Raw genomic sequence first — 19406 nt, 5'->3', positions numbered from 1 at the left:
TTTGGATAAGGTCAGGGGAAAGATAGCTATAGATGTGCCCACGGGAGCCAAGACTGCAATTTCCATCCAGCCAAGACAGTAGAGCTTTGATAGCGGTTTCAGGGTGACTGAGCCAAGGAAGGAGCATAGCATAGGATGGAGGGAGGTTCAGACACTCCACTATATGGGATAAAATAATTTAGATGAGAAGGTGGCCGGGAATGGTGGTGGTGATGAGCAGATCCTTCCCAGGATCTAGGTAGTCTGAGGCTTCTTGGGTCTGTGACAATATTGGATACCCAGCTTTAGTCTCTACTTAACACCACATTACAGTGGTGGTGTTACTTCTACAGATTAGATTAACACCTAATCTCCCAGAGGATTTAGCCTGTGTCATAGCACACATTCACCAGGGCACACATCCGTAAAGCCCTGGCTTCTAAGGTTCTTTCCACCGGAAGTTATGACAGAAGGAAATGTGTGGGTGGGGAGGGGTAGTGGGTAAGGGGCCCAGGTTCCTGACACAGTCTACACCCAGGGAACGAAGAGTAAGCGCCATGTTGAAGCCACGATTGCCACTCAGATCCCTCTTATTCCTGCAGCTGCCTCTGCTGGGGGTGGGGCTGAACCCAAAGGTCCTCACGCCCAATGGGAATGAAGACATCACAGCTGGTGGGAAACCTGGGACTGGAGGAGGTTGGTGAGAAGGGAAGCTGTGGGGAGGGGTCCTACTGAATTCTGGAACCTGCCACTGGACATTAGAAGGATGCGGGCAGAGTTTTAAGAGTACCATGGGGAGGGCAAGGGGAAGGGTTCCCTGCCTCACGCTGCTTCTTCTGACCATCGTGTCTTCTCTTCCCCTCCCCCACTTCATTTTCTCCCCAACCTAGACTTCTTCCTGACCTCTACACCCGCTGGGACCCTCAATGTTTCCACTCTGCCCCTCCCAAAGGTTCAGTGTTTTGTGTTCAATGTCGAGTACATGAATTGCACCTGGAACAGCAGCTCTGAGCCCCAGCGCACCAACCTGACTCTGCATTATGGGTATGAGAAGGGGAGAGGGAATCACAAGGGGGAGGAAGAGGAGGTGGGCTAGATGTGAGAGACTGCGTGGGGACCAAGAGTATCCCAGGCTCCCCACTGTTTTCTCGTGGGGTGAGTCATAAGTCAGTTCAGAGGAGCTGAGGCTGGGCTGTGGAAATCCGGAGTACCCAAGTTTACCTACCTCACTGTTCTTCTTCCTTGAAATCCTTCTCTAGGTACAAGAACTTTAATGATGATGATAAACTCCAAGAGTGTGGCCACTATCTATTCTCTGAAGGGATCACTTCTGGCTGTTGGTTTGGAAAAAAGGAGATCCATCTCTACCAAACATTTGTTGTCCAGCTCCAGGACCCATGGGAACACAGGAGGCAGCCCGAACAGTTGCTAAAACTGCAGGATCTGGGTAATTTGGAAAGGAGGGTCAAAGGATATTGTGGGGTATTGAGGAAAGGGGTATATAAACTAGTGTTCTTTCACCATAAGGGTACTTGGGCAGAAAAGAGGCAAGGAATAGAATGGGGAAGGGAGGAGGGCTCAGGCGCACTGCCTTCAGGATCCTGACTTGTCTAGGCCAGGGGAATGACCACACACGCACACATATCTCCAGTGATCCCCTGGGCTCCGGAGAACCTGACACTTCGCAACCTGAGTGAATTCCAGCTAGAACTGAGCTGGAGCAACAGACACTTGGACCATTGTTTGGAGCACCTGGTGCAGTACCGGAGTGACCGGGACCACAGCTGGACTGTGAGTGAGTGGGGATAGCAGCTCAGGCTGAGCAAGTGGGGATGAAGGATTCAATTAGCCAATAGGAAGGTCTGATCCCCAGCTCCTGTTCTGTGCCTCCCAGTTCCCCTGCCCACCTTCCACCCTCCTCTGACTCCTTTCCCTCTCATCACCAGTGAGTTTTCCTCAAGGTTTCCCTACCCATGCTCTTCCCAAAGCCAGAAAGGCAAGTAAACAAAGGCAAGCCTTTAAGGAGGCATTAAATTCTAGGCAGTGAAGGGAGCAGTGTGGCTTGAGTAGTCAAGAGAGGAGGGAGAAACTGGGAAAAACCAGAAGATGACCTGGGGTGGGGGTGGGGGGCAGCAGTTTCCATTCTCCCTTCTTTTATAGACACCCATCTTTCCCTCACCCTCTTTCTCCTCAAGGAACAAGCCGTGGATCACAGACATAGCTTCTCTCTGCCTAGCGTGGATGCACAGAAATTCTACACGTTCCGTGTTCGAAGCCGCTATAACCCACTCTGTGGAAGCGCTCAGCAATGGAGTGACTGGAGCTGCCCCGTTCACTGGGGCAGCAATACTTCAAAGGGTAAAATGGGCCTAATGCATCACCCCGACCATGAGCCCAGGAACCTTTCTAGCACCACTGTCTTTTGCCCTACCTCCCTACCCCTAAGCCCCCAAACTTGGTGGCTCATCTCCCCTCACTGTTCAACTCCAACCCCCAGGAAGCAGGATTTTTCTGTGTAGGGTTGGATCAGTGTGTTGTTACAGTAGGGGGGTGGATTGGGAAGGAGGCTGAGGGGGTCCTCAAAGGGGATACAGAATGTATAAAATTTCCCTGCAGCATTCCCGGAAAGCCTGCATGGTAAAGATGGCTTTGGAATCAGGCAAATCTAGGGTTTAAATCTGCCTCTGCCACTTCCTACCTCTTTGACCTTGGGCACATCACTCACCTCTTTGATTCTGTTTCCTCATCTGTAAAATGGAGATAATAATTGCTCCCCGCCCCGCTCAGGAGTTATGAGGATTAAGTATACAGATAGCGTCTGGCACAGTGTCTGGCACCAAGCTGGGGCTCTAAATGTTGGCACGTAGTAGGGGCGCTACAAATGTTCGGTCTCTTTTCCTTTCCTCTTTTCCATAGAGAATCCTGAGAATCCTGAGACTCTTTCGTTGTCTGCGTGGAAAACTGTGCTGATCCCCGTTGTCCCCATGGCATTTATCGTGAGCCTCATCTGTTTGTACTGCTGGCTGGAACGGTGAGAATTCGGAATCCCAGAAAAATGAGGTGGGGGCTGGGAATAGGGGAAGAGGGTTGTTACCGGGTCTCCAGGAGTAGAGGGCGGGACAGTAAGGAATGAGGGATCACCCAAGTGGGCATGGTGATGGAAGGAAGATGCAGGCGCAGACAACACAGAATCGCTTCATTCCATGTGGGAGAACTGCGAGAAGGGTAATAAAAGAGCGTAACCGATGTGTTCCTGCTTCCTCTTTCTCCCCACTCAGGACGATGCCCCGAATTCCTACCCTCAAGAACCTAGAGGATCTGGTTACTGAATACCACGGGAACTTTTCGGTGAGAACATTGTCATAGGCAGACTGCAGTCTGTCAATGGCCAACTGCCTGCCAGCTAGACAGACAGAGCATGGGGGGCAGAGGGGAGGGGAGGGAGGCCTGCACTAACAGGATGTGGCCGACCAGTTGGGGGATAGGCTAGACGCAGAGAGACACCCAGAAGAACTGATCCTAGATTGGTTGAGGCAGATGGAAACAGTGGTATTGAGGGCCCAGGAGTGTGTGTGTCCCTTCTGTAATCACAGTGGTTGCAGATCTTGGGAGAGTTCCCCTGGCACAGAGCCTGGGTCTTCTACTTCCTGCTCCTAATTGAGCCCTGACCTGGAGATATCTGTCTTTAGGCCTGGAGTGGTGTGTCTAAGGGACTGGCAGAAAGTCTGCAGCCAGACTACAGTGAACGGCTTTGCCACGTCAGTGAGATCCCCCCAAAAGGAGGGGAAGGGCCTGGGGGCTCCCCCTGCAGCCAGCATAGCCCCTACTGGGCTCCTCCATGTTACACCCTGAAACCTGAGCCCTGACACCCTGACAGAACCCCAGGGCCCTGTAGCCCTAAATTTTACTAACTTGCCCTCGTCCAACCAACCTGGGTCCAGGGCTCACCTCGCCCCCCTGTGGCTGATTTGGAATTTTGTGCCCCCTATAACTGCCTTCTCATTCAATATCTCCTACTTGAGAATTGCCCCTTTGCCCTGTCCATGTTTCTCATCTCCCCCAGCCCAGCCCTTCCTCCTCACAGCATTGCTTCTGCTGTCCCTCCCTCCCTCCCCCTTTCCATCTACCCTTCAACTGTTCCAGAAACGAATGAGAAATAAAAGTTCTGTTGATAATCATCAAGGAAGTCTGCTGTTGGGGGGGGAGCAATGGAAACGTGGGGTGCAATGCGGGTGGGAGGCATGGTGCCGAGGGGAGGAAAGAGGCACGGTGGACTCATGCGGCGGAGGCAGCGGCACTACAGACTCACTCGAAAAGAGTGCTGTTCCAGAAACGGACTTTTCTCTAGGTGTCCTACACTCCTTCTAAGGGCCAGTTTAGAGTTAGATATACCATGCTGCTCCCATTTTCTTTTGTTGTTGTCGTTGCCCCCATTTTAACAAATCTTTTATAGACCCCACCCAGGTTCTTCTTTCCTTAGCCTTACCTCACCTTCTGTCACACATACCACTTCTGACCTCATAATCCCTCAGCTGCAGCCTCAGGCCCTAACCCTAGGGATGCTGCTTATCCACAACTGCCCATAGCTCTCTCCTGTTTGCACAGTCTGGACCTCCTCAGCCAATTTAATCCATCTTCCTCTCCAGTCCCCCGACCTTATGGGCCCACTTGGCCCCCCAAGGCCTCTAGAACACCCTTCTTCTGCCATGACTTATTAAGACTCTCTGAAGAATGAGAAGATCTTCAGAGCATGTTCATCTTTATCAAACATGGAGGTGAGGGGTATCACATAGCTGATGTCTATGTGTAGGGTTGGGGATGTTGGAGGGCAGTGGAGATCACAGAGGTGGTATAACTGCGGAAGGACCGCATACCCCGTGCCATCTCTTCTCAGATAATCAGCAGTTTCTGGCCAATACTAATTGTTCTGTCCTCCTGTTGCTGCATTATGTCCATCATGAAGTGGGGGTGCCTAAAACAGGTGAGGAGTGTGGGGAGGAGACTCATGGCCAAGGATCAGAAGTAGCAGGGTCATCTCTAGCCGTCAAGTCCTCCTCCTGCCAAGAAGAGAGCTCCTTGAATCCAGACAGCTTCCTCCAACACGTTCTGAATAGGATCACTGGCCTCTTTTGCTCCCTCTCTCCCTCCTTAGCTGCCCCAATTACCCTGTGGTCTCCCTCCAGACACCATCGATTTGTGTGATGCAATGGGGACAATGCAGTTGTTTTTCCTGAAGAAGACCCTTGGAGACTATGCCAACAAATTCCTTACAGCTCGAAACACCTACTACGTTTGCAGGGTGGAGCGTGGGTTAGCAGGTAGCGGCTTGGGAGCGTTCCCCAGAGATAGAGCAAGGCCCCAAAGATGGACTGTGGACCTGGTCCTTCAAATAGGGCCCCTAAACCAGATCCAAATTGACCGTCTCTAGTCAGCCTAAGGAAGGGCACTGCCTCTATGACATTGGTTAGGTTAGCACATTCTATGCACCGCTCCCCCCCTCCCCTGACCTGACCTAGGGATGGACCAGAGGGGAGAAAATAAGTCACACCAGCTCAAGGTAGTATTGAGTGTTAGGGTCCTGAAATCTTGGGCTTTGGAAGGGTGGAGGCTGGGTGACGGGGGCTGGGGATCGTGCACTGCCGTGTTCACAGGAACTGTATTTGAGAATGTCTACAGAGCTTTTGTGCCCCTCCTGAAGAACCCAGAACCCAAGCTAATTGGTAAGGAGCATGATGGAGGAAGAAGGGACATGGAGGGTACTGTATAATGGTGGGTGATGGCGAATATAGGGTGGGGCTGGTGTAGTCCATCAGGCAGGATCACAAGATCCTAGGAAAAGGGGAATAGGGTCTAGGGCCACTTCAGAAGGGATGTTTAGCTCAAACCAGGTGCAGTGTGCCTGTGTCACTCATCCCTCCTCGCTGTTTCTCAGCCATCTCCTCAGTACATCTCCCTATCCCCACCACATCATTCCCATCTTTCCCTTCACCTTTCGCTCTTGGAGTCTCGGTGTCCTGATTGCCACTGAAAAGAGCAAAGCCTGGGCACCTTCAGGTCACTCCTCAGCCTAGCTTTAGGCCCGGTTACTCCAAGTGATCATTTGAATGATGGGAGGGACAGGATGGGAAGGGAAGTTCTCCAGTCCTCAGAGGTGAGGGTGCCTTTTCCTGGTTCCTAGATGCCTTGCATACACAATGTGACCTCCTGCGGAGGGGTCAAATAAAAATGCTTAGAAGACAAGAAGCCAAGAAAGTCGCTCCAAGTGAATCATCAGTGAAATCGTCAGTGAAATCGTCAGTGAAATCGTCAGTGAAACTCCCAGTAAGCCTTCCCAAACATGGTCTGTCTCAGCAACCTCCTTTCCCCGCCAGTCTACCGAAGGCTCCTCCACCCTGGCCCTCTGGGATGAATTTCCTTTCCAAATCCAACATCCATGCCCAAGACCTGCCTCTCACCTCTTTTGTCCTGCCTTCGGTCCTAGTTTGTAGAAAGCTTCCCTGCAGGGGCCTCTTTCTCTACTTACTGACCCTATCCTTTTCCAGTCCAAATCATCAGGACACTCAGACAGAGAAAGGACCACTCGCAGTGGTCCACTCGTTAAGACCAGAGCGAACTTAATCCATAGTAGGGATAAACGTCGTCAGCAAAATAAAGTAACCAAGTGAGAGCAGCAATACTAGGTATGAAATTACTGGCATTTAATGTGAGGTTCCTTTTTTCAAGAAAGACTTCTTCTCCCAATATCTGCACCAAGGCTTAAGTCTGCGCCAGGCATTGTGGAGGCTCTCAGGGTGGGTAGGAGCAGCGAGGGCAAGCACATGGGTGGGGGTGAGGAAAGACAGCGAAGTCTAGCACAATGAGCCTTTGAGGGACAGAGTGGGGGGTGGGGTCTTCTCCAACCAGACTACCTCCCCCTGGGAGGCCTATCACAGCCCGCCTACTCCTGCTGGGGTTAGGTGACGGATGGGCATCCCCCCCCCACCGCCACACTCCACCAAGTCCCCGTCTGAAATTCCCCCACCCCCCATCAGTCTGCCTCTGGGCAGTCCCTACCTCCCCCTCCGCTATCCGCGGGGAACAGCGAGGCAGCAGAAACCAGAGCTGGTTATAGGCATTTATTGAATTTATTCATTTATTGATTTGACACACTTCCCCACTCCAATCTAGCACATGATACAATCTGGGTAGGCCAGGCGCTGACACAGGAAATGATGGGAACCCACAGCAGGGGCGGGGGAGGGGACAATGCAAAGGGGACTGGGGGAGGGGCTGCTTTGGGGGCTAGGGTGGAGAAGGAGCCCCAGATGGCCTTTCCTAGCAGGTGCTAGTAAACCTGATCCACATTCCCCTCCATCCCTGCTCATTTCCCAGACCCTCAGCCAAGCTCCCCAGCTCCCCTTTCCCTGTTCCGCCCCTCCCCCTGCCTGCTACTGCACACACTTCCACATAACCCCTGCAGTCAGGCAAGGGGAAGAAGGGCAGGGACAGCTGTCTGGGGCCTTGAACAGGGAGGTCTCTGTGCCTAACTTTACCACCCTAAATCCTTCCCTCCTTCTCTTCTCTCCCCTCCCACCCCCTTCCCAGGCCACAAACTCATTCCTGGCCCTCAACACACTCTCCCACCATAGCACGAATCCACAGGGGGTCACACGAGAGTGTGACTGTGCCCCAACACCACACTCCCAGGCACAAGGTGACAGAGTGAGGGGACCTGGCTTAGGGAAACTCCAAGCTAGTTCCGTGTAGGCCATGTTTTACACCTGGTCCTCACGGGAGCTCTTCCCCTTGCCCCCTGCTCTCTGCTGACCTGGGGTTCTCTCGCCTATTTCCCCCATGTTTCCCGGGGTAATGTCTGTAGTGTTTGCATCAGGTCACTATGACAAAGCCTTCAGAAAGAAAAAAGCATTCTCCCCATCACTAGCACCTTGCCACTGTTAAAAATCTCTATATTTGTGTTTATATTTCTTTAAAAGTTTATAAAAAGCCTTTCTGTTATCTGTAGCCGTCCAAGGGTGATTTGGCCTGGTGAGCCACTCCAGGCTTCAGACCTCGGCCCTTCCAGCTCCCCATTACCACCACCACCCCCGCCCCCAGTCCCACACCACTGGCCCAAGGGGCCACTGCATAAAAATCCCAGGCTCAACCCAGCCTGGACCAGCTCAGATAAGACTCTACAAAAAATCCTGCTCCCAAAGGCAGGGGTAAGGCCACTGGTGACTTCACATTTCCAACAGTACTGCCCGCCCCTGCTACAAAACCTATGGGGGGGGGCCCAAGGATGGCTCCTGAGAGGGGGGCCTTACCCCCTAATTGGCACAGTGAGAATAAACCCTCTCCCTTTCCCCCTCCCTTTTCCCTCCCCACCCCCAGCTTTATAATTTCCTCAACACCCAGGTGAGCAGACCCTACCCTAGCTCTAAAGCAGGGTCCTAAATTCCCAGGGAGGGGTCAAGGGTAAAGAGTGGATATGGGCACGCCTGGCTCCGTCTCTGAAGCAGGGAATAAAGCTGCCAGCCAATGGCTCAGGGATCTGTGGGAAGAGAAAACGGAGGACAACGTAAGAGGCTCATCTGGGGCATGACAACTTTCCACCATCAAGATCCACACCAAGGAAAACAGAGACGGCCCCTTCCCCACCTCTCACATGCCACCTTGTAGGGGTGAGCACTGCTGAGGGGCCTGGAGGTCCCACCTGGAAACTATGCCACTCTAACATGACATCGCCCTTCCAATTCCCCGGGACCTCCAGCTACCCCTTGTTCTAGCTCTCCTTTGCTCAATCACAGGACTAGCTGGACACCTAGGAGGAGGTATAGGTTGTGAGATGCTACCGTGATTCGGAGGTGCCGTACCTGGCTCAAAGTTGAAGTCCAGTCCTTCGCCCCCATCCATGAGGTCACTGATGATGTTATCCATGTCACACTCCAGATTCTCCATGTACATATCAAGATCGAGATCCTGAGGCATTCGGTCTTGGCTTGGAGCTTCAGTAGGAGGTGTGAGCACAGGAGCCCCCAGGGGCTTGGGGACGGGAGCACCCGCCATGACTGGAGGCGGTGCTGGTGCTATCATCGGAAGGGTGGGAACCAGACCACTGGGGCCTGGAGCCTCTAGGGGCTTAGGACACAGGCCACCCCCTGTGCCTAGCTTACTGGAGGAAGGTATCCCCCCCAGCAACAGAAGTGTCGGAGCCTGGGACAGAATGGGATCTACCTGGGTCATGAGGACATCAGCAGGAGGTGGTGGCGTATCAGAGGTGAGCAGGGCCTCCAGGGACTGGGAGCTTGAGAAGCACCCTTCTCCTGCTGACAGGGGCCCCTCTGCTGGGCTGAAGAGGGAGGTGCTGTAGGTGTGTAAAGGGCCTGAAACCCCAGGATGCTGCAAAGAGAAGCCAGAGAGGCTGCTCCGAGACAGCAGGGAATGGGGAGATGTGAGATTGAGCCCATCTAACAGCTCCAGATCTTCTTTTAGGGTGGGAGGGACACCCCCAGCATAGCTGCTGGCCGAGGCTGGCATTTCCTCTTCCGCCAGCACCTCAGGCTCTGGCCTCCTGGGGGAGGGCCGGGTGCTGACAGTGCTAGCATTGGAACTGCTTCGTGGACGGAAGGTGCTCCACACATCAGCTTCCTCGCGGTTTCGAGAGCAAGGGCTGCCTGACCACTTGGCAAAGTGGCCAACAGGGCTCCTCGGAGTGGCACCTTCGGGCGGAGCTGGCAGCACAGCTGGTTTCTTCTTGGGGGCCTTGCTGCGGCCCCGGAGCAGCTTGCTGCTGCTATCCATGGAGGCTGCCCGGCGGCGGGGCGCCTTGCCACTCTTGCCTCCCTCTGGATTCAGCATCCACCAAGAGCTCTTGCCGGTAGCCTCGTTGTGAACCTTGATGAACTTGCTGTGCAGGGACAGGTTGTGGCGGATCGAGTTCTGGAGGGGGCAGAGGCAACAGGAAAGGAAGGTCAGTGGCTGGCAGCGCAGTCTAAAAGGACGCTGGGATGCAGCGGGGGCATTCCTGGAGACGCAAAGCTAGTCAAATCCAGGGGGAAAAGAGGCAAAGGTAGGGGTGGGGGGTGGTGGCAGGGGATGAGACCACACACAGTTCCCACCCGAGCAATGAGCTACTCAGAGGGCACCGTGCCCCCCTCCCCGCACCCCCCCCCCCAAGAGCTCACAGCACTCTACCCCTCCCAAGTCTCTGGTGGCTGTCTGGGGCTTGTAGGCGTTGAGAAGACGCACTCCTGGTTCAGCAAGAACTAGGCTCAAGTGGGAAAGAGCGTTCCACAGCTCCACCCCTTTCCTTGAGTGCAGGCTTGGGTGGAATTTACAGGACAGTGGCGCAACAGCAGCCCAGGACAGACCCACCCTGTCTTGAGCCGGTCCTCGGAACTGGCTGAGGGGCTGGAACCTCAGCAAGGCTGGTGCTCCACTCTGTACAGGGCATTTGGGCCCCGACTCTCTATAGGATCGGCAGATTCCTTTTTTCTGATTTCTCCCAATTCCTGGACACACACCCTCAAGTACATTCAGGCCAGGCTTCTCTCTGTGCCTCAAATACACCAGGCCCATCCCTCCCCTCCCTCCCTCCTTGTCTGGGGAAGGATCTCCCCGCTCTCTAAATTCTACTAGCTCGTCAAGATCAAGCTGAAGTCCTCTCTCTTTTCTAAAGTGGTTGCTTGACTTCTGCAGCCAAATTTCTTGTACAGCATTTTTCATCTGTTCCACGCAAATTTCCCCAATCTATATTATGCTGTTTATGGTTTCAAGTAATTTGTCTTATCAAGTGTAAACGCCAGGACATGTTGTCCAGGTGGGCAGCCCCCAGCAGTGCCCCCCTCAGAGTGCCAATCTCCCAGTACATAATCAATATTTGTTGCCTGATTGGTGGGTGGCCCTCTGGTGACGGATGGTGAATCTCCCCTTGAGGCTCCGTCAGCTCTTGAGTGCCTTGAGTATTAGAAGCTGTGTTCTTCCTTCCTCCCTCGCTGCTGATTTTCTGCTAGAGATAAGTTTTTTTCTCCAGGGGCCCAGGGAGCTGAGATTGGCAGCTTCTTGAGCCCCCAGAGCAGCTTATTTCTACTGGCTGCTCCAGGCTAGTTACACCATCCTTTTGTGTCCGCCCCACCCCACCCTCCAGGAACCTCCCTTCACTTTCCTACCTCCTTTTCCCCACTTCTCCTCAGGAATTTGTGCATAGGATCTCCAGCCTTAGAGGCATTTGACCTCCCACATGAAGGTCTTTAGTGTTTAGAAACTTGGGAGGAGCCCAGAAGGGCTTAGAGCAACTAGCAGGTTGAGGCTATGGACAGTCAGAAATCACTTCATGTGTTTCAGACTGATGCTCTAGATAAGGAGACCCTTTCCCTGGGGAAAGATGCTTAAGCAGCCTCTTGCTCCAGGGCTCTTTAGAAGTCACTGTCTGTAGTAATGGCATTCCAACTCCTCTGGCTGCGTTAATGTTTTTGGTTCCTTCAAGGAATCACACTTGTCCATCCAGCCTGGGCTCTTAGTAACTGAGAACCACAGTGACTTTTGGCACTGTGATTTCCCCCCACCCGCCCCGCACCCCCTGCCTTCCCATCCTCTAACTCTGGGTCTACTGAGAAGGCTCATTCCTTTCCCTACTACTCAGTACCCACGAGTGCCATTTGTTCATCCTCTCTTCTTTAGGCCTTGGAACTAGTACATTGTACAGCCTCCTACCTGGAGAGGTCGGCTCCCTAGAAGCCTACCGTTCTAACCTGTTGGAAGGGGGGTGACTGCTAATTGCTCCCCCAGCCACCTAAATTAAGCCTTCTTGTTCTAGGTGAGTGCCGCCCCCTGGTGGAGTGGTAGTAACCTTGGCACATCACCAGGGAAGCCAGCTCAGTCTTGAGGTCTCCCCCTTGGAGTGGTGTGGGGGGTGGGGAGTGGGAGGTGAGGGCCTTGGAGGCCCCAGATTTGGCCTGATTTGACTTTGCCATCATTCCATGGCAGCATGGATTAGCAGAAAGAGCATATGATTTATAGTTAGACCTGAGTTCAAGTCCTCATTCTATCGATTTTGGCAAGTTTCCTAACCTTTCTGTACCCTAGTTTCCTAATATGTAAAATGTGGAATCTCAGAATTGCTGTGAAGATAAATGAAATTAAAATTTTTAATTACTTTGTAAACTAAAAAACCCCGTACAAGTGTAAATTCTAAGGAGGGACTACACTACCACAGCATAACTAACAACTCATGGTTATTTCTTCTACCCTGGAAAATGAACCTAAGAGAAAAGAAAAACAGCTGTGTAGGCTGGGTCCAAGGAGGGGAGCTCTGTATGAGCTGAGACTGTGGTGTGGCAGTCTACCCAGAAATAGTGCCAAGGGTCTCAGTCAGCTGTCCTGCTTTCTGTTCTGCCCAACCCCTAGGGATACTGCGGATCCGATCCCTTGATCTCTTATACCTAGGAGAAGACCCTCCTCTGCTCACTCAACCCTCTGCATTTCCTTGCATGCTGATCTCACCACCTATGGGGGCACAAGGCGTCAATAGGAGTTAAAGCTCCCAAATCTTGTGATTAGAGTCCCATATTTCTCAGGACAAGCTTTCAGAGCATCTAGCGAGATCTTTCCTCGCAGTTTCCTCGTGGAAGGCCAAGGGAGCTCCCAACCTTGTGCTGTGAAGTCAGAGCCCTATCTAGTTTTTCTGTAAATATTCCTCAACAGTAAATGAAAACTTCCCCCCACAACTTGGATAGCCCTTTACTAAGGAGAGTTTCTTGGCATTATATAGGGTAAACTGAGGCAGCCCACCCTTTTTTCTCAGTGCATAAGATCTGCTACCTTACCACATGGATATCACTCTTTTTACCTTTCGCCACTTCACTCCATCTTCTTGGGTAGCAGAGTCCTAGAACAGTACTTCTACCCTGAGGTATTGGGAGGCAAGCAGGGAATCCAAGTGATCCCACAGGAATGGGAGAAAAGGTGTTGGGGTGGGAGGTGGGGGAGGAGGGAAGGCTAGGTTCCTGTGGGGAATCCACACAGTTCCTGCTGTACATAGGATAAAGACTTCTCTGTGGGGATAAGTGTTTGGGGCAGGCCAAGCCAAAGTGCTGGGAGTGTTGAGCAGTGAGCAGAGAATTCAATTTTCTCCAGGGCAAGGACAGTGTCTTATTCATCTGTGATCCTCCAGCATCAAGCACCCAGCGGCATATACTACGTCTTAAGTAAATGTTTGTCTAAATGACGACGGAAGGTGGACCTCTGGGCTAGGGGTGTAAAAGGGGCCCCAGAGTAGAGGTAAGGAGACTGGGGGGACCAGGAGCAGACGGGTATTGGGACGGAGGTAAGGGGGTCATAGTTACCTTCCATCCTGCTGAGCTGTTGCTGTCACCCTTGTCCTTGAAGTAGGGCACTGTGCGGACCATCCACTCATAGATCTGGGCGAGTGTCAGTCGCTTCTCGGGGGCGCTTTCAATGGCCTGGCTGATGAGTTCTGCATATGACTGATTTCCCCAGGCATTCCGGCGGGAGCCTCCCTTCCGAGGACCTGTTACGGCCCCCAGGATCCCAGGCTGGGGGCCCCCTGCCGGGTCAGGGAGCCGGGAGGGCAACAGGGTCGGCTGGGAGCGCCCCTCCGAGCGCCCCTCCGTGTGTACCTTCTCTCCCAGACCTGACTCCACCTCGGCCGGCTCGGACGGCTCGGGAGCGAGCTCTGGTCGGGGAAGGGGCCAGGTGCAGGAGCGGGGACGGCTCTGGGGTTCGAAGTCGGGATCGAGGTCTACGAGCGCGGCAGCCTCTCTGGCTGAGTTCTCATTCACTGGATCCATACGTGGAGTTGGACCTCCGCCGCTCAGCGTTCAGAGGAGCCTGCCACAGTCCCTCGCGATGCCTCCCCCCAGGGGGGAAGCACCGAGGGCCAGGAGGCACATTCCTGCCAGTCCTCAGAAAGTCTCGAACTTCCCCCTCGCCCCTGGACGCTAGCCCCTAAGCTGTCCCTTGCACACAGTTAGTTCTCTGATCCTCTCCTCCACTACAGCCTGCAGCCTCGGAGCTCTTTCCGAGACACCACCTGTAACCTTCGCCTAGCGAAGGCACTTTTTCCCCAACCTCTCACTCAGCTTCCTGCTCTTTTAAACCTGAGGCACCGTATCCCCTCACAAATCGCGCTCCCATCACCGAACGTCTCTTTAGCCGCAGTTCCCTCCCCCTTTTAAGTTGCTGCCCCCCGGACACTCCTCCCGAATTTCCTCCACCCGGATCACTGCCCTCCCCCACGCCCCGCTCCCCCGCGTCACTCGCCCCTCCCCTGACTCCCCCTCCCCCCGCCTCTTCCCTCCCCCCAGCTCTTACTCGGGTCCACGTCCCAGCGGCCCCAGCCTCTCGAATTCCCGCACCAATCCCCCTATCAAACCCCCCCACCCCCCGCCCCCCGGGTTTCCCTTTTGTTTTGCTCCAAGCTGCGGCCCCCGCCTGACGTCTCTGTTTACCACTCGCCGGAGCAGCCATCTGCGCACGCGCCTGGAGAGCGGGTTGGGAAACAGAGTTCTCTAGTCGTGCCAGCCTGGTCGGACTTGGGGACTACATCTCCCGTCCTACTTCGCGGCCAGGAGCCCGATCTGGGTGGCAGGAGAGCGGCGTGGCAGGATATAGAGAGGGGGAACATTAATTATTAGAGGTCGTCGCGGACTTTCTCTTTTCTTTAAAAATCATTTTCTTCCTTTTCTCCCCTTCCCCCCTCCTCCCTTGTGATTCGGGATCGCCTAGATGAGCGTGGACCGTTCCGTCTTTCCATCAGAAGAGGGCAAAAGGAAAAAATGCGGTCTCTGCAAGAAGCAGAAAACCGAGAAACACGAAGCAAAGAACTGGCTAAAGAATAGGCTTGTTTTCGTGTTGAGGAGATGGGCGGAGGGCTTGGGGAACATAAACAAATGGTTAGCTGATGATGGTGTCTCCCCCACCACTCTCGACTCCCCATACGCAGTTCCCATTGATAGTGCGGTTGCTAACCAGTTTTCTCCACTGGCTCTTCTGGCCTCTCCTCAAATATTGATATTCTCCAGGTTCCCATCTTCGGCGGCTTCACTTCTCATTCAACAGGTTCCAAACAGAACTCATTATCTGTTCCTGCACCCACACCCCTATCCTCTGGATACTCTTATCTCTGAATTTGGTTAATGGTTGTCCTAATCTACCCAGTCTCCTAAGCTAGATTTACCCTTCATCTTTTCATCTCCCTAACCTCCCACATCCAAATCCCAGTTCAGGATCTTATTTATCACCGGACTAAATTACAGCATCCTCTTAATCAGACCTCCCACCACGAATCTTTTCCCAACTGCAGTTTATGTTCTGTGCTGTCAACAAAGTAACCTTTCTAAGAGACACTCCTGGTAATAACTAAAATTTATGGAGCACTTATTATGTGCGGGGCGCTGTGCTGACTGCTTTATATAAACTAGCTCCTTTACTCCTCAAATCAACCCTGTGAGGTAGGTACCCCTGTCATCCCCATTTTCCAGACGAAGACACTAATGCTCAGAGATTTAGTGACTTGCCCAAAGTCACATAGCTAGGAGGCAGGAGAACTGGAATATCACCTATATGTGATCATAGCATTTCCCTGCTTAAAACTTCCTTTGATTTTCCCCATTGCCTATGTGATAAAGTTCAAACTCCTTAGCAAGGCATACAGGTCTCTTCAGATTCAGGCCACCTTTCCTGCTTCCTCTTTCACTGGGCACATTAAGTTCTGACCAGTTCGAGTTTCGCACTATTTCCTGGAAATGCCATACATACCCTTTTATACCTTTCCCTCCACATCCTGGGATGTCCTCCCTCTCATCATCCCTTCCCCAAGTCTCTTATTCTGGAAAACTCTTACTCAGCCTTCCTGGTCTCCCTCACGTACAGTTAGTTCTCTGTCTTATGCATTCCCAAGCATTTTGTGCAGGCTTATGTTATATAGCATAAACCATATTATACTGTAATTATTTGCTTATGTGTATGCATGTCTCTTTCACTAAACTGTGAACTCCTTGAAGGCAGAGACAAGTTTTATGTATCTCTGTGAGCCCACATAACAGACATTCGATAAATGTTTGTCAAATGAATGAGGTCAGGAATCGAGTGACCATTGTACTTGTGCATTTGACAACATTTTAATAAATGTATCATATTTATTAACTGCCTGGCCATGTCCCATTTTTCCTGTTAGACGACAGGCTCCTAGGGGTAGAGACTGTAATTTAACTTATCTGTATAGTGCCTAGCATTATACCATTGGCAGTGTTGCTTGATACGTGCTCTGTGATGACCAGGCTTTCCTCCCATCACGGTTGTAAAGCCATACCACCTGAAGTTTTTCAGAGGCCGCAGCACATTAGACCTTCAAAGTGATATTAGTCTGCTCATGGTAACATAACCACCTTGGTTCTACATATTCCTGCCTTCTTCTACTCCAACACGCAGTTGTCATATAGAGGGTAAACAGAAGACTGTGTATTCCCACCTGAGGTCCAGGCTAGAGGGACAGGAGATAGTTGCTCACAATGTCTGCGAACATTTCCTGCCTACGCCTCTTCCAGAACAGCCTGGAGTACTCAGAAAGTGCTGCACGAGCAGTGAATTTGGTAGAAGAGGGAGCCTGGTGGGCACTAGGTCACAAGGAGCTCTCTTCTAACTGAAACAGGTGTGGTGGCAGATCATGAAGAGCTGCTGAGACAGGGAAATGGCAGGGTGGAGCAGGCACCTGTCATGGCTTGAGTTATATCTTGTGTTGTCTCCCTTTGTGCATTTGTTTGAAAAGGTCCTCCTCTCTACCAACTCATGTCCATCACCTTAAATTTCCAATTCAAAGCTCAAAACTTACATGCTCTTGGAAACTTTCCCCAACTAGCCCAACCTGACAGATCACTTAACAACTTTGCATCTCCTGAGCCTCTATGAACGCAGTTTGTATTCTTTCATTTTGTGCTTGGGGTTACATGGCTTTTCATTTCATGAGGGCATATTGTCTCCCCAACTAGAGTATAAATTCTTCAGTCAATCCACAAATGCTTATTGAGCCTTTACTGTTAAGATGAGGGTATACCTTGTAACTCCAGACAGATGAAAATGACCATAAACCATAGGACCTCCAGATGCTTTAGGAGGGTGAGCTGAAGGATTGATGGAATGGTAAGAACACCAAGACTTTAAAGCATGCATCCAGAGAGGTCAGAATTATGCACTTTATTACTGTGGCAGTGTTGGAATATACATTAGTCAAGAGAGAGAGTCAGCATGGTGGCCTTGGAAAATAGAAGAGACATTGGTCATGAAAGAGGACCAACACAGATGCAAACTATTATATATAGGATGGATAAACAACAAGGACCTACTACTGTATAGCACAGGGAACTATGTTCAATATCCTGTGATAAACCGTAATGGAGAAGAATATGAAAAAGAATATATGTATATGTATAACTGAGTCACTTTGCTGTACTGCAGAAATTAAACACAACATTGTAAGTCACCCATCCTCCGATAAAACTAAAAAAAAAAGAGGACCAACAGCAGGCCCCCAGAAAACTGCTATAGTTATAAGTTACAAACAGAAATATGGTAGGATATGGGGGGCACAGGCCTTTTTCCCAGTTGCAAGCCCAGAGTTTATGATCTCAACTGGCTCCCCATTCCCACGTGTTTTTTTCCTCTTGAAGGTCAAAGATGTTTGGCTCTCTTGCCTCTTTCACCGCCACCACCCACTCTTCTACCTGGGTGCCACCCCCCAAGCCTGCTGCCAAACCGGCTTTATTCATTTGAATTGAGATAGACATTTCCCCACTTCTTTCTTACCCTGCCCAGCTTTGAAAACACCCCTCCCCCCATCTAGGGTTTGCATAGGGATTTTGCTAGTAACTACAGAGAAAGATGAAGGGGTTAACAAAAATAACGATGAGGAAGCTCAAGGAACCTCAGCTTGTCCCTGGTCTTCACAGACGTGTATGGAACATCCATGTTTTTGTAGCCCTCTTCCCTAAATCCTTCTTTTATGTGTTTCCGTGAAAGATTTCTTGTTCTTCTCGTAGAAGCCAACAACACCCTCCCAACCCTGTCGTTGTTTTTAAAAATCTTTTTAGTTAATAAACATTTCGTAAGAGCCTACATTTCCAGACACCAGGCTACGTGCTTTTGCATAAAGTACACCCCAGACTAAAGTCCTAAGATTTAGCCCCAAGTAGATTTGAGTTGGCACCACTACTAAGATCGAGGCAGCTTTCAGTCCTTTCCAAACCCTGGAAGTCAGTCTGATGTAGTAAAAAGAGCACTAGGTTGAGTCAGGAGATCTGAGTCCTTGTCGTTGTTCTGTCACTAACTAGTTGAATAATGATAATAATTACACTACTGTTAATAAGTAACATCTATTGAGTTTTTATTATGTATTAGGCACCGTGTTAAGTGCTTTACACAGATTATCTGGTTTAATCCACACGATAAGCATGTAAATTAAATGCTATTGCTATTTTCATTTCACAGAGGAAAATGAGACTTAGAGAGGGTACAGGGACCTACTTAAGATCCAGAGTTACTAAGTGGTAGGGCAGACGTGAAATTCCAGGCCATCTGACTCCAGAGCCTACACAAATCAATTCACCTCTTTGGCTTTGTTTTTTTCCATTGTAAAATGGGAATACTGTATTAGGTGATCTCTAAAGTCTCTCCTAGGTCTAAAATCCTATTTTCTGTGATGTTTGATATGGGTACAAGACTCCAGATTGCCCTTTTGGCTTTAGACTGCCCTGAGCTTACACCTCACACCCACACAAATTCTGTCCTGGTCCCCTGCAGGAATAAGGTCCACAAAGCTTCATCTCTCACGTTTCTGGCTCTTTGAACTGACCTTTGAGCTTTCTCATTAACCATTCCTATAGGCCTCTATGGTTTCAACCTTCGAATGGCATGATACTTACTAGGCTTATTACCAGAAGAGCTTCCAATACACAAAAAGATGCTTGTACTTTAAAATTGCATGAAAAGAGCTAGATGTGATGCTTTATATGCTATATGCTCATAATTTTGTTTAAAATACATTGAGAAAAAAATAGGAAGAAATACCCAAAAGTGTTAACAGTGGTTATTTTTTCTTTTTACTTTCTTATATTTTTCCAATTTTCTTTGTGTATAACTTTTAAAATGTGGGAAATGCCTTATGTTTTGCTCTTTCTATAAGGGATTTGAGGCACTTTACCAGAAAAAAAAACAGTACAAATGTCATCAGATTATAGAAGTAGAACATCAGAGGCATGTAGAGGAAAAAGCAGCTAATGTGCGATGACTGAACATTAAATTAATCTTCTGGGCCGCCCAGGGGAACGGGGAAAACACAGTAAATTACACAATTCTCCTTATCAGAAAGAAAGACACGTGGCAATTCCTCAAGAGAGATAGAGATTTTCGTCACTAAATTCTTTTTTCCCTCACTT

At 50.8% G+C, this 19406-nt stretch overlaps 3 protein-coding genes across 4 annotated transcripts; 2 read left to right on the top strand and 1 right to left on the bottom strand.

Annotated features, from left to right (window-relative positions):
- Nucleotides 1-495: 495 nt before the first annotated feature.
- Nucleotides 496-4157, top strand: IL2RG (interleukin 2 receptor subunit gamma). Of its 2 annotated transcripts, none has more exons than XM_032619689.1 (8): nucleotides 496-675; nucleotides 870-1023; nucleotides 1239-1426; nucleotides 1631-1770; nucleotides 2175-2337; nucleotides 2896-3010; nucleotides 3258-3327; nucleotides 3669-4157. In XM_032619689.1, exons 1-8 carry the CDS (start codon nucleotides 537-539, stop codon nucleotides 3843-3845), a joined length of 1146 nt encoding a protein of 381 aa, XP_032475580.1. In that variant the 5' UTR covers nucleotides 496-536; the 3' UTR covers nucleotides 3846-4157. The 2 variants fall into 2 exon arrangements, with proteins under 2 accessions (XP_032475580.1, XP_032475581.1); XM_032619690.1 differs by having other exon boundaries at nucleotides 628-679; nucleotides 3669-4150.
- A 356-nt stretch (nucleotides 4158-4513) lies between these two features.
- Nucleotides 4514-6653, top strand: CXHXorf65 (chromosome X CXorf65 homolog). Its single transcript, XM_032620539.1, has 6 exons — nucleotides 4514-4754; nucleotides 4874-4960; nucleotides 5163-5297; nucleotides 5631-5699; nucleotides 6158-6264; nucleotides 6522-6653. Exons 1-6 carry the CDS (start codon nucleotides 4730-4732, stop codon nucleotides 6642-6644), a joined length of 546 nt encoding a protein of 181 aa, XP_032476430.1. The 5' UTR covers nucleotides 4514-4729; the 3' UTR covers nucleotides 6645-6653.
- Nucleotides 6654-7079: 426 nt separating this feature from the next.
- On the bottom strand, nucleotides 7080-14449 carry FOXO4 (forkhead box O4). The gene is made up of 3 exons (XM_032620274.1): nucleotides 13302-14449; nucleotides 8832-9897; nucleotides 7080-8509 (listed from the first exon to the last, which is right to left on the bottom strand). Exons 1-3 carry the CDS (start codon nucleotides 13764-13766, stop codon nucleotides 8502-8504), a joined length of 1539 nt encoding a protein of 512 aa, XP_032476165.1. The 5' UTR covers nucleotides 13767-14449; the 3' UTR covers nucleotides 7080-8501.
- Between the last annotated feature and the right edge of the window lie 4957 nt (nucleotides 14450-19406).

Source organism: Phocoena sinus, chromosome X, assembly GCF_008692025.1.
Source record: "Phocoena sinus isolate mPhoSin1 chromosome X, mPhoSin1.pri, whole genome shotgun sequence".
Classification (NCBI taxonomy): Eukaryota; Metazoa; Chordata; class Mammalia; order Artiodactyla; family Phocoenidae; genus Phocoena; species Phocoena sinus.
The sequence above is the reverse complement of the archived record's forward strand: the minus strand, read 5'-3'. Positions and strand labels throughout refer to the sequence as shown.